This window comes from Misgurnus anguillicaudatus, chromosome 5 (genome assembly GCF_027580225.2).
Source record: "Misgurnus anguillicaudatus chromosome 5, ASM2758022v2, whole genome shotgun sequence".
Classification (NCBI taxonomy): Eukaryota; Metazoa; Chordata; class Actinopteri; order Cypriniformes; family Cobitidae; genus Misgurnus; species Misgurnus anguillicaudatus.
In genome coordinates, this window is record NC_073341.2 from 26,261,044 (window position 1) to 26,285,264 (window position 24,221).

The 24,221-nt window shown below is 38.1% G+C and overlaps 3 protein-coding genes across 7 annotated transcripts; 1 reads left to right on the top strand and 2 right to left on the bottom strand.

Moving 5' to 3' along the window:
• The first annotated feature begins 298 nt into the window (after window positions 1-298).
• Window positions 299-7,778, top strand: amigo1 (adhesion molecule with Ig-like domain 1). Of its 3 annotated transcripts, none has more exons than XM_055168771.2 (2): window positions 299-576; window positions 1,307-7,778. In XM_055168771.2, the coding sequence occupies exon 2, from the start codon at window positions 1,411-1,413 to the stop codon at window positions 2,890-2,892; it is 1,482 nt and encodes a 493-aa protein (XP_055024746.1). In that variant the 5' UTR covers window positions 299-576; window positions 1,307-1,410; the 3' UTR covers window positions 2,893-7,778. The 3 variants fall into 3 exon arrangements, with proteins under 3 accessions (XP_055024746.1, XP_055024747.1, XP_073723950.1); XM_055168772.2 differs by lacking the exon at window positions 299-576 and adding an exon at window positions 647-876; XM_073867849.1 differs by lacking the exon at window positions 299-576 and adding an exon at window positions 928-949.
• A 255-nt stretch (window positions 7,779-8,033) lies between these two features.
• Window positions 8,034-17,322, bottom strand: atxn7l2b (ataxin 7-like 2b). 3 transcript variants are annotated; one of them, XR_012369676.1, is made up of 11 exons: window positions 17,123-17,322; window positions 16,292-16,360; window positions 15,900-16,209; window positions 15,558-15,769; window positions 15,371-15,453; window positions 15,073-15,269; window positions 13,689-13,860; window positions 12,528-12,649; window positions 11,470-12,196; window positions 8,207-8,337; window positions 8,045-8,175 (listed from the first exon to the last, which is right to left on the bottom strand). XR_012369676.1 is itself a non-coding variant. In XM_055168767.2 (10 exons), the coding sequence occupies exons 1-10, from the start codon at window positions 17,247-17,249 to the stop codon at window positions 8,320-8,322; spliced, it is 2,037 nt and encodes a 678-aa protein (XP_055024742.2). In that variant the 5' UTR covers window positions 17,250-17,322; the 3' UTR covers window positions 8,034-8,319. The 3 variants fall into 3 exon arrangements, 2 of the variants coding, with proteins under 2 accessions (XP_055024742.2, XP_055024743.2); XM_055168767.2 differs by having other exon boundaries at window positions 8,034-8,337; XM_055168768.2 differs by lacking the exon at window positions 17,123-17,322 and adding an exon at window positions 16,742-16,966 and having other exon boundaries at window positions 8,034-8,337.
• Window positions 17,323-17,601: 279 nt separating this feature from the next.
• sypl2b (synaptophysin-like 2b) lies at window positions 17,602-22,289 on the bottom strand. Its single transcript, XM_055168793.2, has 6 exons — window positions 22,135-22,289; window positions 21,868-21,939; window positions 21,183-21,304; window positions 20,840-21,038; window positions 19,625-19,819; window positions 17,602-18,336 (listed from the first exon to the last, which is right to left on the bottom strand). Exons 2-6 carry the CDS (start codon window positions 21,934-21,936, stop codon window positions 18,223-18,225), a joined length of 699 nt encoding a protein of 232 aa, XP_055024768.2. The 5' UTR covers window positions 21,937-21,939; window positions 22,135-22,289; the 3' UTR covers window positions 17,602-18,222.
• Window positions 22,290-24,221: the final 1,932 nt, after the last annotated feature.

Here is a 24,221-nt window from a genome sequence, read left to right on the forward strand (position 1 = left end):
CTCAGTAGATTAATTAATTTTAGCATTTTGGAAACAATTACATCAGGACTTTTTTATCTTTAAGGAATTTTTAATTTTTCAAAATTTCTGTCCCAGCTAACAATTTCTAGTTTTTAAAGGGTTATTAAAAATGCTCCCTGCATATTATTTGTGCTTTTATGGGTAATAAATGAACGTTCCTATCAGGTTAAATACAGAGAAAAGTAACCAAATACTAACATTAAGTGAACTCATTGCGTGCCATGCGGCGTAAACGGTAAACCTCAACTCAAATTTTTTTCAAAACAAAATTATTCAAATCAAAACAAAAACACTTTGATAAGACTGCATGGGCATTGATGATTTTTAAACTACGTATGTCAAATATAAAGCTTTTTCTCTATGCTTTCTCACACTGGAGTGTTCAGCAGCTCTGCTCATGCGCTACTGAAGAGATGCTGCTGATCTGAGGCGTGCGCGTTGCGGCTGCTTTATTTACACCCATTCAACTCATGCACCGCATCATAGAAAAAGCCCTGTCACGAGATATGGACTTTCTTAAGGGATTAATATTGCTCTGCTGTGATACATCTCAAGGTTAGTACCAAGACCTGGCGTTGAATGAGTCTGTGTCTTTACGTAATCTTATACTTGCGCATTTTATGTTGAGACGGCGTCATTTTCGTTCCGCGCTCGGACTGGAAACGTTTTATTTTCCTGCACAGTAAAGACCTCTTCTGCAAACCTCTTGTCTTTTTCTTTTTCGTCGTTTCCGTTTTCCTTGTTTTTTAAATGGGGATACGTGTCACACGACTGTGGTGTGCAGTGGAGAAAAAGGAGATGGATTTTATTTTCAATGTCTTGATATCGGACATTTATAGAGGCGCAGTTATACGGGTGATGTATTTCGTTTTTGAATTGTGTTTTTATTTTGCGTCCCAGTAAAATGAAGGGGTACTGCATGCATACGGTAAATGGTGCAATGCTACACCATGTTGAGTCCATAGAGGCCATAATAACACGGTACCACGTAGAATGACTTTTGTCCGGGATGACATGCTAAATTAATAAAATATATTTTGTAATGTTTGTTCAATTCAATAGCATGTTTAAATATAAAAAATATGAAATATTCAATTTTCACATTAAGATTTTGCTTTCTGCGCCAGTTTTGTATCTACATGAATAGCCTACGTTTGTAAACCTATGCGCATGCATTATATCGAGCGCGCGCTTGTCCTGACAAAACAATTGCATTCAGTCATGTTATCATCACTTGCAACTCCGTATGAAATGCACATAAAACCTGTTTCTTTTTCTCTTATAGTTTTGCATTTGCACCGACAAGACGTTCTTCTGGACACTGTGATAAGGATTTAAACAGAAAAAGATTTTTGTGACTTATAATCACATTTTACTTGTGTGTCAGAAATGCCCCCTTCTATCAATTGGTGCATTAGGTGGGCTATTTGCTTGTCCTTTGTTCTCGCACTGACCCCCAGGACAAGAACATCGGCGCTGAATTGTTGCAAAACGTGTATATGCGCCAGTAACTTTGTAAGTTGCTCCAAGGTAAACCTGACCACAGTGCCGTCTGACCTGCCCAACTATACGTCCGTGCTCGATCTCAGCTTTAATGAGATAAAAGGACTGCGAGAGAAATGGACCAAGGAGAAACTCCCTAAGCTCCACAATCTTTTGCTTAGCCACAACGGTTTGGATTTTCTTTCCACCGAGGCTTTCGTCCACGTAAGACAACTGCGCTACCTGGATCTGTCGTCCAACAAACTACGGCAGCTGGACGAGAACATCTTTGAGCCCCTGGGACATTTGGAGGTCTTGCTGCTCTACAATAACCACATCTCCCAGATCGACCGCACTGCCTTTACTGGTCTCGTCAACCTACAGAAGCTCTACTTGAGTCAGAACCTGGTGTCCCGCTTTCCTCTGGAACTGATCAAAGACAAGAACCGACTGGAGAAGCTGAGTCTGTTGGACTTGTCTTCCAATCGGATCAAAGTTCTCCCCATTCACGATCTGCAGGCCTTGCCAGCCTGGATCAAAAATGGGATGTACTTTCATAACAACAGTCTCATTTGTGACTGTGAGCTGTACAGTTTAATGGCTCACTGGTACATCCGACGGCTCAATTCGGCACTGGACTTTAAGGACGATCACACCTGCGTGCATCCTACCCCGGAAAAGCGAGTGCTCCGTGTGTACGATTTAAACATTCATTTGAACTGCAGCACCTTTAAAGAAAAAGAAGAAGAGGCTTATTTGGCGCAGTCAATCAACCTCACCTGTGATACTCGACATCGAAACGTGTCTAAAACCTGGATGCTACCTGGCAACGTAGTGATCCACCCTGGCAATAACCACAGTGCCACGGTTCACAAGGATGGAAGCCTTGAGCTTACATCTGTAAGACCTGAGGACTCAGGTGTGTACACGTGCTTTGCTGTGAGCGAATACCTTAATGAAACGCTCTATGTGGTAGTGAAGGTCCACAACTTTACCCTCAGTGGCAACAATGAGACCCTTAACACAGCGTACACAACTTTGGTTGGCTGCTTGGCTAGCGTGGTCCTGGTCCTTATCTATCTCTACCTGACACCCTGCCGCTGTTTTTGCTGCCCCGATCAAGGCAAATTGAAGAACGCTCATGAAGACAGCATCCATTCCTCTATGCTAAGTGTGACCCCGACACATGAGGATATGGCAACCAAAGCAGAGCTCAACAGGCACGTGGCCTTCATAGACCCCAAAGACCTGCAGGGACAGAATGGAAAGGTGAATCCAAACGGCGAGGAGGAAGTGGATGAGGAAGCCGTGCAGGGAAAAGGCAAAAGAAAGAAGTCTGTGGCAGACTCGATTAGTTCAGTCTTTTCCGATACTCCCATTGTAGTGTGATGGAAGGCTGTTCGTGTCCACGTTAGACATAGCCAACTGTGATGGATGGGTATTTTGGATTGATTGCTGTGATAAAAAGACAGAAGTAAAAAGGTCTCGTGTTCGGCTGTATCTGCAAAACCTTTCCAGCATTTTAATCTGTAGCACTTAAGTATATACTGTGAAAAGGTCCTGCCATATTTGTGGACTCTAAACTTGAAACGTTTAGATGTTCCTGGGAGTTTGAGCCCAGTAGGTGTAACTAGAGGTAGTCTGAAATATATACAATGAATGATCAGAACTAGAAAGCTAGGTTTCTAACTGAGACATCAATACATTCAGTAGGTAATCATTTCAAATCTTAAGCATGAGCTTTGCAGACTGCTAATGTTAAGAGGAATGTAAGTAGAATGAATTCCATTGTAGCTAAAAGATCATATTTACCACATCTAATGCTAACTGACCAGCCTTATCACTTTATGTAAAGCCATATCCAGTTGGTCATTACAGTGCGAGAGAAATGCACTGCTGCATTATAGACTCGTAGGATGTGGAGTCACAGGAATTTGATGGAAAAAATGTCTACAAACAGTTTGTCTATTACTGTGGAACGATAACCTTTCAAACTTGTATTAAATACTGTATATCCTTCATTTATATAACAAACAACACACTTGCCCATACAATTAATGGTACATTTAAGAATTTTAGAAAAAAATAATTATTTACCTAATTCTAGTACTATTTTAGTCTAAAAACAGTATTTGTCTCCTGAAAATACTGGATTGGCTCTTTGAATTCAGTCTTGGTCCATCCCAATTCAATATTTAAAGGGATAGTTCGCCCCAAAATAAAAATTATTTTATTATTTATTCACCCTCAAGTTGTTGCAGACCTGTATAAATGTATTTGTTCTGTTACACACAAAAGAATATATTTGAAGAGTTTCGTTGCAAAACAAGATAACTCAGTTTTTAAAATTTTTGTCAAAACATGCTTATTATTATGTTATCATGTTATTATTTTGTTTTATGGTGCTATTTAGCTGTATTTTTTATGAAGGTTTAAATCAAAACAAACCAACTACAGTTGAATTGATATTAATTGGAATGCACAACCAAAAAACGAGATTTCTGAAAAATAAAAAAACGGAGTTATCTAGTTTTGGAACGAAACTCTTCATTTGTAGTCAGTGGCGGCTCGTGAATGCTCATCCAAGGGGTGCTAATTCAAAATAAGTGTTCGTAGTGCCATGTCTGTTGCTTGCGTTTTTCAAAATATGTGTTTGTTGCGTCATGTAAACCATGTGTATCACGTGTTTTGTCAAAATAAGTGCCTGATAAAAGAGATGCTCCTTAACAGTAAACTCTGATTACGCATGAGATTATGCGAGTATCTGGCAAACGTGAGCGTCTCTTTTATCATAAACCCTTTAGACGTGTCTGCAGCAGGTACTTATTTTGACAAAACACCTGATGCACATGACGGGCAACATACATGTTGTGACAAACTTCGCATCGAGCACCCTCGAAAAAAAGAAGTCATCTTGTAATCAAGACGGAAGAAGGAGCACCATTGTTTTCCATAGTGGTAAAAAAATACTATGGAAGTCAATGGTGCATTGCTCAAAATATCTTCCTTTTTCTTCAGCAGAACAAATGAATTAGATTGAGGGTGAATAAATGATGACAGAATTTTCATTTTTTGGGTGACCTCTTTATTTAAATGTTGTATATCAATCATAATTTCATAAGAACATACATGGGCTTCAATCTCCAGAATTTAATTGTATTGCAAAGGCCGCCCTTCGCATGCAAAAAGTCAATTTCATCTGTCATGACAACCAGCCAGTGACATATTACCAAAATGCTAATGAAATCTTTTAATAGAATGAGGTGTCCATCTGCCCGTGTTCTCTTCATTAAAGCTGAGATGATTTCAGACTGGATTTAAAACCCAAAACAGTTTCAGACCTCATTTCGGCTGCGTTCATTTGCACTTGTTGTAATCACTGCTGACTCATCCATTGTCAGAATGGATGTCATTTTTTCTGGAATCACTGGAGCGCCAAGATGACATGCCAAAGGCAGAGGGAATTTATTTATTTATTTATTTATTGAAATAGGTTATTTAAATGCATTTTCTGAAAGAATAAAAAACCAAGGTGTCAAAAATGGGTCTACCACACATGCTATTTCAGCAAATGTGGTGCTCCGTTGACTCCCTAATTTTCTCACTTTCTAAATTATGTCACGCGTGTAGTGTTCTCACAAAGACCAAAGTTATATTTGCATTAACAATAGCATAGGAATCTAAACGAGAATGTTATGAATCATGATTTAACAATGCGTAAAGCTTGCTGGCTGTGTTCAGGGAAGGCGTGTCAGCTGCTAGATCCATCTTGGCAACGACAATGAGAGATAGTGTAACACTGTTTCCGGTGTTGTCATATTTTAAACGCACACAGGATGGTTTACATATAACTCAAACAGATCTTCTTGTCCCTGTGGAGCTCTCAGATGAAATCCATGAATGCGATATTATACGCCGCAAGTAAACCAGGGTGTGGATAAACAGTGATGAACCATATGGATTTAGATACATATACACATACATTATATACATTTGATTTTTGTTAAAATCATTCATTAACCATAACCAACAGTCTTTGATTTGGTTTGGCGAGAGCAATCTTTTCTTTTTCCCTAGTTAATTACATCCTGTTTTCCAAAGAGAAAGAGAGAGAGTGGGTGAAGCTATTAAATGATAGGTGGATGAACTCACAAACAGTATTAACTCAGGGAGTGGGAATGACAGATAATAACAGCTATGGCAGACTGCAGTTATGGGCAGTTACGATCCCTTACAAGTCTCTCCAGCTGCGATCCAAAATTAGTGTGGAGGGGAGGGAAAGGCTTTCCCATCACAAACCCTGTGGGAAGAGGGCCAAAGATCTCGCAAAGATCCTTCTGGCAAGAGACAGAACAGCCAGCAGCTTTCACCCCCATCGCGTGTTCATCGAAAATGCGTGTTTGTTGGCTATTTTGCTATGAACAGAAATGTTGTGCAAGACCAACGCTCATTACTCAGCATTTGACAGTGCATCTGTGCTTTTGTATGTGGAAACCGTATTTGTTTTTTTTTCAGTGTTTATGAGATCGTGTCATTTTGAGTAGCTTGTTTCCTTCAGGGTCCAAAGAGGCTGAATTCCTTGTTGTTCTGTGTATTGTCGTTCCTATACAATTGTCTAGATACAAGTTGTGGCTATGAGATATTGGTAAACATATTTTAATGACACTGACTGTAAAGTCTTTTTCATGAAGTTTTTTGAAATCTGATCACTATTTGTCTATTATATGTTGGTATTTTAGACATATGTTGAGAAGTCTGTAGTTTATAAAGCCATTACAGTCTGTATCTACTGAAGGTATATTGATTAACACTGATTATAACCTTTCAAAATGTTATCATTAGAGATGCACCGATATAAAAAAATCCACTTATACGATTATTCAGACTGATATTGTCCGATACCGATAGTTTGGTGGTTAACTTGCATTAACAATAACATCTGAAGGTTATTCATTCATATAATGACCATTAATTAGGGATGCACCGATAGGATTTTTTTGGGCCGATACCGATTTAAACAGACAACTTCTGACTGATACCGATATTAAACACTTGTATACAATACTATACTGTTGGTCTATTAGCTAGTTTATTTCTGCATCAAATTATTTTTACTGAACATGGATTGGATCTAATTAACATTCAACTGACCAACATAATAAGAGAGGCACAAATTAAGCTAAAACAAATATAATAAGAAAGCATGATAACCTTCAAAGTGGTTTTTGCTATTCAGCATTTATTTTATTAACAACATTAACTAATTTTTTACATATAATGGATTTCTTTATGCAGTTAATTAATAAACAATCGGTATCTGGCTTTCTCGTGCTATTGGCGATGGTTTCAAATTCATCAAAAATCGGCCGATACATATCGGTGGCCGATACATCGGCGGCCGATACATCGGTGCATCACTACCATTAATATTAAACATTATTTAATTGAATTCATTGCATTTTCCTGTTATCTTTTGATTGACTGGATATATCGGCCACGACTATTGGCTGTCATTAAACTATCGTCCGATAGTGTGAAAATGTGTTTTATCGGCCGGTACCGATTATTTGCCGACTTATTGGTGCATCTCTAGTTATCATACTTGATAAATGTGGGGTATAATAGAAATAGGTGTTCATCATGTTTAAAGGTGATGTGTGTAATTCATTTGATGTAACATGCTCTCCTAACCATTCGTAGGTTGATTTCTCTAAAAGTGTAAACTGTATTGCTCTGTTTTTTGAGCATCTTGACCAGCCTGACATAGCAACATTGGCTCAACCAATAGAATGAATGTGGGGCGGGACTATCTGTTTCACTGACCAATGGGAAAATTACACAATTCACCTCTAAATTCACTTGGTTTATATGAACTTCAAGGACTCAAAAGCACTTGATTCTTGAATAGTTTTGCGACTGTGATATTTAAGATTTGAGCAAGTAAAATATATACAGAATGATTTTACAGATGTTTCTAACACAGTAATACAGACATATCTAGCAGTGTGTTGATATCACATAAACTGTTTAAACCTTAAACAGTTTGAGCTTGAAAGCCTTAGACATTTTGTGTCTCTGAACTTGTTCAGTTTGTCTAGTGAACGAGAACACTTGCTGTAAAATCTTATTTAGTCAATATCAAAACAGGACTAATGTGTTTTGGATGGCACATATCCCTGGACCTGAATGAAAGTCCATTTCTCCTAAATGGAAGGTTCTTGTAGAAAAGTATTATTTATGAATAATATGACAATATCAATAAAAAGTGTAATATACATTTTTGTGCGTAGTTTTCTGTTATTTTCCCATACAACAATTGGACATACTGACCACAGCAAGAACGAGAAGTCAATATAAACTGATCTGTATGATCTTATACAGTCAACAGAATAAGAGCTTACGGTTTTGAGCCATCCCATTTTCACTTCAGGTTGATCTATTTGTTTAAACTGTATTTATTTTGTAATAATCATTACTTTGACTTGGTTATTTACAGTTAAGGGGTTTAGTTGTTCAATGCCATCTAGTGGTGAGATAAATCAGTAACATTCATTTATAGTAAGAATACAGAAATATGTTGGATTTTTTTATTTCAGAGTTCATTATCGGACAGTCAGTTTAGCAGCATAAAGGTCTTAGAGGTATATCTATATTCACTTGCAGGTTACCCACCTATACATTCACTCACATATAAATGCAATACACATACACAATCTTAGACTGAACTGCAAACATTTCTATCATCTTGTGCGTAATGTCTGTGGCAATTACATGGCAGTAAGCCTTCACTTCTGGAGGAGTTAAAGGCAGACCCACTCAGTGAAGAAGCTTTGGCTGTCAAGAGAAAAGTAGGGCAGATGGTAAGAAAAAAGATCTAAATTCAGAAAGTCACAGAGCCCTGAATTAAACCTTGATGATTCATTTCAACAGTCTATCAATCTGACTTCCTACTTTACATGGGCCATTTTTTCTATCACTATATTTTTATCCTTGTGTTTAAAAGACTCAACTTTCTTTCAAACATTTGGTATTTAATTTCTTCAAAATGTAGTAAACATATACCTACACATAAAATTTTATGAGTTGGCCGCAATGTCTTTACCACAACATTTGATACAATCTTAAAATCACTTAGGGGCGGTTTCCCAGACAGGTTTAGATTAATCCACGCTAGGCCTTAGTTATATTAGGCCATTTAAAGGCAGGGTGCACGATAAAAAAAAAAAACTTTGGAAAAGGGAGTCGGGCTGTGTACCAAAACAGACTTGTAGCCAATCAGCAGTAAGGGGCATGTATACTAATCAACATCGTTGCCTGGGTTGCGCATGTGTGGGGCGGGTCTATCAAAAAAGGTCCAGATTCTAATGGGGTAGGGCTACCCAGTCTCACATAGATGCGCACAAATAGCACGAAGTGCAAAAATCGTGCAATACACACGCCAAATTCCACTTTGGCGTGCATATGATACACCAGTCCTTCCCATTCACTTAAACGGTGCATCTTTTTTGTCGTTTTATTTATTGGTTTCTCAATTTTTTTCCCTTTCTTAAACAATTTTCGCTTGGGTTTAGGGTTAGATTTTAGATTTGCTTAATGAGGTTATTTAATATTCAGGGTTCTCCATGTTTTTGTCCATATTTAAGCCATGGTCGCTTGGAGTTGGGGTTTGGGTTAGGATGTCATTTTTATATAACAAAAAGTTGTTCTAACCCTAAACCAAAGCGAAAATGGTAAAAAAAGCAAAAAAATTGAGAAACCAACAAATAAAACACCAAAAAAAGATTCACCGTTTAAGTGAATGGGAAGGACCGGTGCATCACATGCCGCCAAAGTGGAATTTGGCGCACGTACTGCACGACCTTTACACTTCGCGCCATCCACACGCAACTCCGTGAGACTGGGCTGGGTAGGGGCTTGTTTGTTTAGGTGATTTAAAATGTCAACATTGGCTTTCAGAGATCGTGCACCCAACCTTTAATGCTGCGTGTACACCAGCTGCGTTTCAGGCGTCAAAATCCCATCTACCGCGCCTAGTTTGCCACTTGAACAGTTTGAATGCATTCGCACGTCTAGAGCGAAGTAGACGCGCGGAAAAAGCAAGCATTTGACGCACGTCAGAGGCAAAATCCGCTTCTTGTGGGATGGGCAAGTGCTATGCGGTTGTCTTTTTCCAAGATGGTTGATTGTGCATTTATCGAGAGAGTAACCGGTTTGTATTTAGTCACCTTACTATAGGGGGAAAACAAACGGCGCGGGTCGATAAACATCACGTGACTCAAAAGTGAGTGTGTATTTACAACTTACCAGGTTGCCCAATGTCCTCACTGACACTCTTCCAAGCGAGGTCCTTTTTATTCCTGTCTCTATAGAAATAACAACGTGTGTCGTATAGCTCCGGGTGACAGCTCACGGACAATATCAAGCGTTCCTTCATGCAAGCAGGCTCCTGATTAACGCGGTGCAAAAATCCACCAGTTCACATTTTTCAACTCGGGCGTCAGCTGCAAATTCGCGTCAAACACAAAATGCACAAAAAGCACCATTTGCGCATACCGCGCCAGACGCTCAATTCGCGCCATTCACGCTAACTAGACGCACAAATGAGGCGGAATCACCTCATCCGCGCCACGAGACCTCCAGACGCACGTCAGCACGTCTTTACATTGACTTAACATTGAAAACACTTGCGCTTGACGCCTCTACCGCAGCTGGTGTAACCGCAGCATAAGTCGTTTTTACAAACATACCTTACAAAAAATTATTACTGATGTGCATCTTGAGACAAAACAATGGCACAGACATATTTCAAAATAAGTCAGTAAAAATTTTAGGTTTTGGGTGATTTTAGGCAAGACAGCTCAAACATTAAATTTTAGTCAAGACTAAATTTAAGCCCTGTCCGGGAAACCACCCCTATATTAATTAAATAAGGTTTTGGACTCTAATGGGCCATTTACACAACAACGTTTTAACCATAAACTGGAACGTTTTTGTGCCGTTTTGCTGTTCGTTTACACGACAACGGCATTTTGGAGTTCTGAAAACGCAACCTTTTGATGACGGGCTTCAAAGTACAAGTTTTGTCATCTCCGTGTAACCTACGTAAACGTGAATCTGTGATAACGGTCATGTCATTTGCATGTTTTAATTCAGTATAGGCATGCACATGTATAACCAAAACAACAATGGCAGCTTATAGGACTGTGTTTGTGCTGCTCAAGATACTGGGTTTATTAATGTTTCTCCAACAAAGTTTACAAAATTTTGGCACATTATAGCCCTGGTCACTTGTAGGAATCAAGGTACCTCATTGTTCGTTTCTTGATGCTTTCGCTGTCTTGACTGTTAGCATATATCACCCTCTAGAACAATTCGTATGTGGGCAGGCGTAATGTTTCTTTACAAGGTAACGTTGTCGCCATCTATTGGCCTGACACACGTGATACAGCGCATTTAGTAGTCTTCGCGAACCAGTATAAAGTGGATCTTTTTGACAAAATTGTTGTGTGTGCGTGAACATTTTCACATTTTTTTTACTAAATTATTGTTGTGTAAACATAGCCTAAATAAGAGCAAAAGAGGTTAAGGGATAACAATGATGTTACTGCGCCAAGGTCGAAGTGCTGCAGAAGTGCTCTTCTGCCATACAATATAGTTCTCATTTTGTTATCGCCACTTTTTATTTTGTGCCCCCATACTTACTCGTGTAACTACTCATGTAACAGTCTTTAAATAGAGAAAACATGGAAGTGTTTGGTGGCTTCTAAATTCATCCCTGTTTGGATCCCAAGGAATGAATGGGGCTAGGCTACATGCTAACACATTCACGATGCGTAGTGCAATGATGAAGTGCACGCATTGAAAAAAGATAGGTATGTAATAATTCAACTAAGTTGAGGTAAGAACATAGTAAAATATTTTAAAAAAGTGGGGTTTTCCTTTAAATGTAAAGTGTGTAATACATACCTTCTGTGCACCAAGTTTCTTTGGCAAACTGTTGGAGTTTGCACCCAGTCTGGCATCCTCACCCCAGGACACCACACTGGAATGAGTTTTGGAGAGAGAGGAGCGAATGATGGATTTTGGGATCCATGAAGTGTTTTTTGGGGGAAAGGCACAGCTGGTTTTACGTTTTCTGCCTTTAGGCTCATATCCAAGAGACCCCTGATTCAGTCCATTATCAGATTCTGATGGAGCAGAAGGGGTTATGGGGGTGGACACATAGGTGGAGCTTTGCTTGATCAGTCCCTTCATTTCAGTGCCATATACTGATAGATGGGATTTGCTGCCATTGAATGGGCCATGTGAAGATGAAATTGCTGTTTTGGCCAAAGAAGGCTGCTGGTCTTTGTGGTGAGGGGTGTACAAGATGGTGGCCTGTTCAGAGTCCTCGTCTTGTAGAGACTTTAGCCGCTTGCTGGCTGTGGGAGTCTCCTGAAGCTCCCTGAATGTTGCCTGCAAAGACTGCTTGCTGGTCCGACCCATAGGGTTGCGGGGCCGACCGGGGCCTGAGACTGACTTGGCTTTTTTTAAAAGTTTGGTGCCCTGGGGCTCTGATTTTCCTGAGGTGGTAGTCCTGAGACAAGAGGCTTTTTGGCCGCGTCGTGAGATGGAAGTGGCATCATGGGAATTGTAGCTGTTTGTGGTGACGAGGGGTTGATAAGAGCATAGTTCTGACACCCGAGGGATTTTCCTGCAGATTTAAGCAAAGTTAAACAACGTTTAAATAAACAGTTTTAAGAAGAAGATTACAGGTATGTCAAAAATTAAGATTCTGTCATTTACGCATCTTGATGTATTTGGAAACTGATTTGGGTTCCTCTTGCTTTGGAATGACATAAGGGTAAGCAAAAAGAAATATTCCCTTTACATTTACACATTGGCAGACGCCTTTATCCAAAGTGCTCTACCACTAAGCTATACAGGAGCACTAACATTTAAAACATTTTCTTAGCTTGCTAATTTTGAAAGCATACAAAATGTGAATGTGTGTCACATAAGCCTGATGTGGTAAAACATCTTACTTCCACAGAAAAGTGCTGAGGTGCTGATCCATCATGACAGTGAAAGCTGAGCGCAGGTGAAGCAGCCTTCGGTCAAACGCTAACACGCTACGCCCGAGTACACGTGCCCCGAAAGTACATAGCTGTGTAGCGTGAAACAGGACAAACATAGGCAAATTATTCAGAATGTAATAAACAACTACTAAACAACATATGACCCTGTCTGTAAAATCCTGGCTAAAGTATCAATCAAGTTATGAGATTAGGAGCATCAAAGCTTCAAGTTTTCAACCCTTGACATGACTTCTCAGTCAACATTAAAGACATTAAGGTTATATTAAAGGGACACTCCACTTTTTTTTGAAAATATGCTCATTTTCCAGCTCCCCTAGAGTTAAACATTTCATTTTTACTTTTTTTGGAATCCATTCAGCTGATCTTTGAGTCTGGCGCTACCACTTTTAGCATAATCCATTGAATCTGACCAGACCATCAGCATCGTGCTAAAAAATAACCAATATTTTTCTATTTAAAACTTGACTCTTGATGTAGTAACATTGTGTACTAAGACCGACAGAAAATTCTAAGTTGCGATTTTCTAGACTGATATGGCTAGGAACTATACTCCCATTCTGACGTAATAATCAAGTACTTTGCTGCTGTAACATGGCTGCAGGCTGTAACAAGTCCTTGATTATTACACCAGAATGAGAGTATAGTGTCTAGCCATATCTGCATAGAAAAATCACAACTTTTAATTTTCTGTCGGTCTTAGTACACGATGTAACTACAGTAGAGTCAAGTTTTAAATAGGAAAAATATCTAAACTCTTTGGTTATTTTTAGCGTGATGCTAATGGTCTAATCAGATTCAATAGATTGTGCTAAGCTATGCTAAAAGTGGTAGTGCCAGACCCGGAGATCAGCTGAATGGATTCCAAAACGGTAAAAATCAAATGATTAACTCTAATGGGAGTTGGAAAATTAGTAAATTTTCAAAAAAAGTGGAATGTCCCTTTATATATTATACACATTATGTTGAATGATTTTATGTAGAAAACAGTAAATCACAAAAAAATTGTTGGTTTTCACAGGCAGGGCCACATAATCACATACATATATTTAAAACATCTAATAGAGTTATTTTATAATCGGAACTTTTAAGATTATAGGATATTCTCACCCCTAGGGGTTTGGGATGCCAGATGCTTGCAGGTAGATGAGCGAATTCCTCACGGTTCTCATCATCGCTCTCATCACTGGAGAAAACCGCTGAGAGAGACTCTACCTGAGTGTCCTCACAGCGCATGACCTTCTGCTCCATATCTACACCACTTTCTGATGAAGTCAATGACCTGTAAACAGACATATTTACAAGTCCTTATTATTAATAACTTTAACCCATGACATATAAAATGTAGGGCTGTGACAAATAATCGTGCAAATGCGCGTTTTCTCAATTACGATGAAATGCTGCCACATTCAAAAAGCCAGAGGGCGCTTTTGGTTTCGGGCGAAACGCCATTTGTGCCACAGAACAAGTACCATTACAAACACTTTTCCAGGAAATGTCTAGAGGTATATTAATATCGCTGTTCTTCAGATTGTTTTAGGGTATTTTCATGATAATAAAGAATATTTTGAATGATTGTGTTTGACAAGTGTTGCTTTTTTAAACGACTCAGACTCGTAATGATTTTAGATTGATAAGGACTTCCTACTGATCAAAGACCCATAGTACACACACAAGCTGCGCATGAAACGCAGAATCAGAGTCTTGCGATTCAGAATGGGAAAACGCGATGTATCGTCACAGCGCTAATAAAACATAACTTTGATTCACATGTCTGTCTCATGTAAGTGAAACATGTCTTTTGTTTATGAACTGTGAAGAGATGACTCCAACACAGTGGCCGACAGGGGTCAATGCACTGCAACGAAAGAAAACGCATACATCAAATAGAAAAAACACCATAACCGATGCATAAACATCATCTTAAGTTTTTGAAGGCAGAGTAAGAAATTGTGTATTTGCATTTTGGGTGGGAGTAAAAGATCGGATTCATATCCATTTTGCCAAGACGCATTAATTGTGGCCAAATGTAAATGGAACCGTTTTAACAAATCAGACAGCTATTTGATCAGAGAAAACACATGAAGTAACCAGGTGTAAAAAGGCCCCTTGAATTGCTGGTGTTTTTTTTTCTATTTGCATGTGTTTTTTTCGTTGCAGTGCAGTGACCCCTGTCGGCCACCGTACTCCAACCCCTGCGAGGACTTCACCTTTGAATAAACCTACGATACTGCTACATTTTACATATACTGTAACTGTTACGATCATAACATGTACTCATTGCTTATACATGCTCGCTATTTTACTTACATGATATTAGTAAACTGCATGTACTGCTTTGAACAATATGCATTAATAAAAGCACTATACAAATCCATTTAAATTGAATATTACAGACTTACGGTATGGATATTTAATTTAAAATCTGTTTATGAATTGCTACCTTGCATTGATGTACAAAGAAGTACAAGAAAAAAAAACTTCAGAACCTTACCTGAGAATAGAAGAGTTAGTTATTTGGCATTTGTGGAGGAGAGGAGTGAACTGAGACCCACTGTTCTCAGGGTGGGAAACCTCTTGGGGCAGAGGGGGGCGCTCTCGAGGCTTTGAGTTCATCTTTAGCTCCAATACAAGTTGGTCAAAGGCTTTGCTTCTCCCTGCCACTTGCCGGCGCTGGTGAATAGAATGAATCTGTGACAGAAAAAAAGAACAGAGATGTGGTTTGTATCAAGTTTTAAGGGATAGTTCATTCCCAAGTGTTTAAATATGTATGTTAGTGACTTCATGTTTACATTGCATGTAAGGAGTCTGGTGCACAGTTTATTTCTTTCAGGATCCATCACCCCACAGTGTTTGTCCAAATCACAATCTTTCTCTGAAACAAACAAATAAACACATTTAAATACTGTTATTAGTAATTACTAAATGTATAAATATGTGAAGCATATTTTGATCCGCAGTATGGGTTATGTGACTTACTGAGGACATTTTTGTAAGTTCTGCTGCTGTATGTTCTTGGTCCATGAAGGGGAGAATGAGAGTCCAATCCTTTCTTGAGAGGTTTCTCAGCTGGTGAAGATGCTTTTGGTGGGGTAGGTCCCTGATGCCAAAGTGAGTCCCTGGGACTAGGGGTGGAAAATTTTGGAGTTGATGGAGGGACTTCATTGGAAATTTTATCCACCAGTTGAGGACTGTAATATAAACAAGTCTGGTATTAGAGTGAACAGTGGATGTGTAAGACATTTATTTATTAAGACAACTCATTTTTGGTAGGGTATTTTACAGCTACCAAACCAATCTCACCAGCTCACTATTTCTTACCTTTGTTCTTCACACTGTGGTGTGGAGCGGCACTGGTGTGGAGAGTGAGGTGGTGGGACTCGTGGGGGTCCAGCATCCTGGCACCTTTTGTCTTGACCCGCACAAATGCCAGGGTGCTGGGAGGGAGGTCTCCCTTGCTGGGGCCGGTCTGGAGAGCAACTGGATGGAGGGCGATAGAGCTTGCTCAAGGGGCCATGCCGTCGCTCACAATGCCTCTCAAAAGCCTGTGGTTTCACCACCTGACCACAGTGACAGCACACCACCAAAAAGAAGTCATCGTGTGCTGGGCAGTGGCCATATATAGACATGTCTGTAAAGGCAATAAAATATTAAGACTTGTGACATACGTTTCATTTGTATTTCAAGCTCGTGTCACATTCTCATTGCATTACCTTCCTTTTTGAGAGTCATGGTTTCGATTCTTTTCTTCCCAATTTTGCTGCATTCTGCCACAGATGGCCCTAAAATAAGCAGTGAAACAAATATATTTGAATTTCAATCATACGTGAATATAAACAGCACAACAAAATACATTAAAATTGAACTACTTTCTGTAGAGGTTCATCAATTTAGCGTTTCTTGACAATGATACTGCACAAAAATAATGTGTTGGTCTTCATGCGGCGCTGCGCAAACAGATAGGCGTATGCTATCAAAGTACAGCGAGAGCCAAAGCTTTCTTATCGCTCTCGCGGTACTTTGATGTCATATGCCGCACGAAGTCGAATACTCTTAAAAGACGTTCTCGCGCTGAGCAGAAGAACCACCACTGAAACAAATTAAACCGGGAGTGTGTAAACTGTGTGGTTTATTTTGATAGTTTGATTAAATATTTCACTGACCTAAAATTCATCTCCACCTTTATCGTTACTTCCTGTCGGTCTTGTGTGAGCTCAACTAATCGCACACTCAACTAATCGTCCTCGGGCATTAAAGCCATCACAACATTCATCTAATATACATGATATAGATAACCAATAACTCACTTTCGGAAAATTACAATTTGTTTTTTAAGACCAGACATATTTAAGCGTAATTATATTTTGGCAGAGCGCTAGGACCTGGGAGATTTCCCAACCGAGCGTGACTTGGGCTGAAATCCATACGGCTCTAGGACCCGGTGGGTCCTTTGTTTGGTTCCTGTTCTTTTGAAACAAATCTATTTCCTGTTCTGGCTCAAAGTAAATATATACAAAACAGTCCACATGTGTACTTTCACTCACCCTCCAAAATGGATACGTCCGCTTTGTCGATCCAAGAATCCCAGCCTTGCCCTACAAAGTCAAGAATAGAAATCCGCCGATCTAGGGCAGCCATTACCGTTTCAGCGCGTGCACGCTCCGCCACCATCAAGACGGGAGCGCATTGCTACGTCATCTTGCGCGCTCACGGCGGACTACCTTTACGCTCGTACTTGTCTGCACGCTGGAAATACCCTACTTAAATATTTCTGTGCATTGTAAACCAGATTAAATGAAAAATAAACAGAAAACCGGGTGTTTTTACAACCATACCAGAAGCAAAATCTTCAAATTCTTTCAATAGCCAAGTTAACTGTTTAGAGAAACTTTTACCAAAATTAACCATGCTTTTACTAGAGTCAAAACAAAAAAACATGGTTACTACACTTTTACCACAAAAAAACTGTTAATTTTTGCAAGGGACACGCATGTGGTTTAAAATCCCCAAAACGTTAAATAAATTACTTATTATTTTTATGTTTTTATTAATTTTTTAAAATGTTTTTTTTTTTTTTTTAAAATTGAACAAAGTAATCATGCAAATGTTATTTCTTTAACAACAATTGTGCTTGTTTGACACGTAAACATTTTAACAATGCAACAAGAATTGGATTAAACACATATTGAGATAACACAAGAACATAGGCGTGTACTGTAGTCAATTTCTAAAAAGAGAACACAACAACAGTTACAAAAACAGGCCATATCAACCATATTGCTATTTTATATAAAAACATTTGGTACATTTTGTTTGTTGCATCAGGCTAAAATGACAGATTCAAGTCAACAGTTACAGTAAAGCCATGAAATGTAATTTTTTTTATGACAGCTGTATCAATTTACATCGTGCATAGACTTTTGTGCAAAGGTGCAATTGTACCTTTAACAATGCACATTTTTCTAATCATACAGCTTTGCTGTAGTGTGTGCAAATTTAAATTTGAAAATCATTTGAACAGTATAGAAATATGATGAGCATCCACAGTGTGTTTGTGACTTGGGTCACTTAAGGTAGATACTTTCAGATCAGTTGGCTGAGGTGTGTAACACCTGCTTGATGAATTTGGACGACACATGCCGTTTTATCTTGGTTGTTCTGTTCCTCCTTGTGGATTGGCTGACTTGTGGAATGGTGTCTCTTTGTAGATGAACCAGCAGTTTCCTCCCCACAGTATAAGGTTGAGGAATCCAAAGATCTAAAGGAGTTGACAAAAACATTACAAAAGCAAAGCTTTGTTTAAATTACAAGTTAGAAGTGGTAGTAAATAAAAATCGACTGGTGTATAACTTGCATAATTATTATTATTTATTAAGGTTTTGTTACCATTCAGCAGTATTACAGGTTTTAAAGGACATTTGTAATTAAAGACGTTGAATTATTATACTGTTACAATATGACATCAATAAGAATAAATTAAAAGTTAACCGTATCATTACTGTAAATTAAAATATCAAATCGAAGTACTCTAAAATCCATCATCATTAAGGAGTCTACATATACAAGGGATTGGTGATTTTCTATATTTCTCAATTCGATTTCTAAGAATAATCAGTTTGTCTGAATTAATTGTGTGACAACCTGTGAGATCCTTTCTAAGAGGGGGTAGCCAGTCACGAAAACTTATTAATATGCAACTATTTCATTGCTAAAAAACAACAGCGTTTGTGTGGTTTATGGTTAAAAAACACATTATTTTCCACATACCGTACATATTTGTAGCTTCACATTTCACTCTCTTTCTGAAATGCATAAATTTGAAAAGCTCTGTGTCCCTGATTGGCCAGCTAATATGTACGTTGTGATTGGCCTGAATACATCTGACGTCAGCCCGAAATGTGACACTCCTTACCATGTTTAAAAGATTCGGTCACAATGCAATGCTAACAGGAGTTAACTTACAGGCTGTGAATTTAAGTGGGAGGAATTATGATAATGTCGGTCTTGTCTACATCACCAATCCCAGGAAGTAAACTGTTGCCTACAATCTGTGCGTTTGTTCTAGTCCAAGAAAAAATTATTTACGTTGCAGACGATAACTCGCGTCATCGTTTACATTGGGGTATGTATCTTTTGCATATCATTAACATGTACTAATACACACTTACACACCAAAGAAAATGTAAAACTGTGAATCTGACAATAGGTGCTCTTAAACACAAGTTAATTTTTTTTATAAAAATCCAATCAATTCCAGCATGCTATATTTACAGATTATTAAAAAACAACTATCAATGCGTAAAAGCATTTAACAAACTTTGATACAAAAGCCGCTAAACACCGCCTTTGATAAATATTATATAATAACATTAACCGAATGTTTCAAATCTGCTTAATTCCAGACTCAGGCCATTCAGAAATACAGGTTTGTGACAGAATCCATTAAAAGTGTGATAAAAAAGGTAATTTACAAGACCCGCTTAGAGGGTTTTGCATTTGAGCTCTTTGTTTGTTTATCTTGCTATATGTTATATAAATCCTCTTACCACTGATGAATTGAGGCGACCCATTAGGGGGATGTGCCCCGCTGTGCACTTGTTTTTTAAGACGTCTTTACAAACTTCAGGTATGGACAGAAGTGTATTTGGACTGGTTGCCCATTTCACATCAGTAAGGCCTTTTCCCCAGGCAGAAGATGACACCAGCCACAGAAACGTGAAGATCCCAGTTATCAGCAGATCCTAAGTAAAGTTATATGCAGTAAAATTACAAATTGTTTATTTATATACCTTTAAAAATACTTTTATAAACATGAAACAAGATTTATGAGGACTTTAATTGTGTAAGAAGACTTTCAAAATTTGTCCTGATATGTGCATTTCTTTGATATCTTGGAGTTTGTTCATGTTTCAGAGATAACGCAGTTTTATGGTTTCACTGAACTTTTGTTTAGATGCAGATACGTTTTACCCTTCTATGCATCTATTTCAGACTCAGGCCTTGGGGGCAGGGGGGAGTCACAGCTTAGGGGTTAAAGGGGACATTTCACAAGACTTTTTTAAGATGAAAAATAAATCTTTGGTGTCTTCAGAGTACATGTGTGTTTAAGCTCAAAATACCATATAGATAATTTATTATAGCATGTTAAAATTGCCACTTTGCACGTGTAAGCAAAATTGTGCTGTTTTTGGGTGTGGCCTTTAAAATGCAAATGAGCTGATTTCTGCACTAAATGGCAGTGCCATTGTTGGATAGTGCAGATTAAGGGGCGGTATTATCCCCTTCTGACATCACAGTGGGAGCAAAATTTCAATGACCTATTTTTTCACGTGCTTATAGAGAATGGTTTACCAAAACTAAGTTACTGGGTTGTTCTTTTTCACATTTTCTAGGTTGATAGGACCCCATTATAGCACTTAAACATGGAAAAGTCAGATTTTCATAATATGTCCCCTTTAAGAGAGTCTGGCTTGTAACCCTTGCCCTTGAGCAAGACACCTTAACTCCAGTTGCCCCAAAGGCCCTACTGCTCTGAGTGTGTGTGTGTGTGTGTGTGTGTGTGTTCACAGTTCAGAATGGGTTTATTGCAAAAGTCGCATTTCGAGTATGGGTTCCATACTTGACAAACATGTCACATTTTCACTTAAACCAGTTGCAGCTCTTATTGGAAAAACACACCCCTCTGTTTCTTCATTTACACACTAACGATATATTTTCACACCCCCACACAGCAGTCATACTCAAAAATTAAACACACTTACAAGAGTAGGGCCACGGGGAGACTCGCGGTACATCTGCTGGTAACCCAAATACAACACAAGCGTAGCAGTGCAGTACAGGAAAGCCAAAACGCCAATAGATACGAAAAACTCAGCCGAAGATGAATAATCTCCAATCAGATGTTTTTCAACTTCAGATGTGCCATTGCAGGTTGGAACTTTATACATCTGGTTATTAAGCCTGTTTAACATAAAAAAAATGGACGATTAAACATTACGAAATAAGTATTACTCAAAAGCAGAAGAATGCATTGGGGACCGGCCAGTCGTTGTGTAAAATGACCTGTAAACACAGTATAACCTAAACTCAGTCAGTGACGTTCACCTAAAAGGGTAGCTGAAGGTTACAAGTATTTGATGGATTGTGGGATTGTCTTTGCACTGGATGTTGAAACCTGCAGAGCCAGAATAGCCCCCAGTTGTAGCAAAAGCGAAAATGGCGAATATCTGCGGCCATGAAAGAGAAAGTACAGAGGAAAGTTAGTGAACACAACACTGAAATAAACAGAAGTACATCAATATGTTAAGTAGATGATTTTGTATAAAACTTCACCCACTTTTTATACCTTAACACTTGACTAAACCATCTAAAGGCAGAAGGTTGAACACATTTCCATGTAATTCACATTTTACCATGTTAAAACAATATTTGCATCCTATTGTGACACCACCCTCTGTTAGAAGGAAATGTTTACAGTAGTTTCACACCTTAAAATCTGTTATCCACGAACAAAACACACCTTAAAAATGACCAAGACGGTAACTTATTTAACTTACACAGATTAATTTTAAGAGAAAACTCTACATATGACTTCAGTCACTTAAGTGACAGTTAGTTTATATCTAAACGTTTTTAAAAGATCGCATGTGGCTCAAAAGTTTGGTTCCGTGACTGATTTTGAAGTTTTGACGTCCAATAAATTACAAACCAAGCTGAAAAACATAAAAAAACTGCGTTGAAAAGTTAATATAAGTATAATTTATAAGTATAATTTATACATGGAACTCACCCATTCCAATACACGTATGAATCCCAGTGGCTCTTTCAAAAGGCCGAGATCGAGCTGAAACGCGCTCATGTTCTGCAAATAAAGTGACCAAAAACACAACCGTTACAACTGACAGGAAAACCTTCTGAAAAACACACACAGACACCCGGAAATGTTGAAACGCTGAACATGCTGCATGTGGCAACCTATGGTGGCAATAGGCTCTGTCTGTGTCTGCACAACGCAATTATTCAAAAACATTTCCGTTATCGTAATTAAACAACATACTGCGTTTGCCCGATGTCAATGAACGTCTGTATGGCGAGAAACAGGAAAAAGTCGCTGCTGACAAAATAAGATGATTCAGGAAAAATGCCTTGGGAAGTCGATACTAGTCAAATTAAAAAGTTGTCAACTCTTTTTTTTTCTGCTAGGCATGGTTTTCGTCACGTGATTCGTGACGTAGCACCCTCATCCAGACGTCGTGGATGTTCATCGCAGTTTTAAAAGGTTTTCCTTTAATTACACTTTAACTGAATTGCTACTGAACATGTTTATATGTCCTACGTTTTATATGCATAATTATATGTTTCATTTATGTTACCCGTAGCTTATCTTTTATTTTAACCTTTTTTTAGACTTGATCAGAAATTTTTAGTAACTTACACGTACAACATATAACCAATTATGTCGTATGAATTAAATAAACGCACCTGATGAACTCAAAACTTTAAATTTGTCAATTTAAATGTATTATGTGCAAATTTGAGTTAGCGTTGACGTAGTATGTCCATAAGAGGACGCCCTTAACACGTTACATTTCCTGAGGCTGACGTGCCTGTGTGTACTTTAATATAAAATCCAAATAAGAAATGTAGTTAACTTTCCCGAGTTTTGTGCTTAAACGGTACAGATAATGGTGTATTAAAAATTATACACCATATTTATTTGATACTTTTTTTAATAGAAAAAGCCTGACTCCGGGGTCCTAAAATTAACATCTGACTGTAAAAAACAAAATCCACTTAAAAAGTTTTCAAGAAATTACGTAGCTCTCTAAAGGAGGTGCATAATCATTCGTCTACAGTGAGGTATTCAGGTCAATACATTACCTGAATACCTTGTATGACAGGTTTTTCCACCCATGCTTACTTTATTATGCACTGAAAGTAATAGATTTTACTACACTGGGTTGACATTTAACTGTATAAATAACTTAAAGAACATCTTGACGAAGCTATGGCTTTCAACCACTTCTCTTTTCTGTATGTTATTTGCTAATTAAAGAATATCTTTGGCCAGCACTACAGATCTAGAATAGTCATGACTGCCAGTCAGAATTACAGGGCACATATGAGAGTCACAGTAGTCCCTTTTTTGTGTCACATGGCCTGGTCATGGGATATCCCATGTGCCAGATCTTGTGCCATTAAATCACATGCATCTTATGTGGATGTAAATTAATTAAAATATATATGATTGGTACAAAAATGCCTTTTATGCAGAACATTTCTTGTGAATTCATTTTAGCTCAATAAATACTTTTAATTGTATTGTACGTCTAATAAATCACTAAATTGAAAAACATTAAAAACTGCTTTGAAAACTGCATAAATAAATACGGGGCAAGCTGAAACGGTGAACAGTAAACAAAATTGTAAAAATTTTTTTATAATTTTGAAAAAGTAAAAGTTTATATTTTTTCAGATTATTAACAATGACAACAAGTTAATAACATGAAAGAGCACAACGTTGACCATTTGGTAATTTACTATACTATATTGTAATATAATAAAATATAATATAAAACAATAAAGGTGAAGGCAGACTAAACTCGATCATTAAGAAATGAGTCATAGAGAAGTTTAGTCAAAACATTTGGTAATCTGTGATTTGTGCCAGGTGACACATGCTTCTATCTTCCATGATTCACAATCTCATTGTTACAAATATTCATTTCCCCTGTAATCAAAACAGAACATGATTAATTCACATTAATGCTTTCTACTGGATATATATTATAGAAATAAGTAGGCCATCTTCTTATCTTGTGAAAACCTTTACAAATGGATGGGCTTAAAAAATGTGGCATAGTATTTTCTGAGAATTACATGTATGTAGGCTATTTATTAACAGGTAAAAATATATATACAAATATTTTGCATAAAACATATATATTAAACATTTTATGCCAGTAATACTGAGAATTCACCGAGCATAAACATCAAATGTTAACCTTCATATTTGTAACACAGGAAGAATGCACTGTCCTGTCCTGTGATGTGTGACGTGTCAAACTATCTTGACTTGCACGGCTCACGGAAACATGATAGTGCGGCCACGGACCAATCAGAGAAATGCCAGTCGCTGCAGCC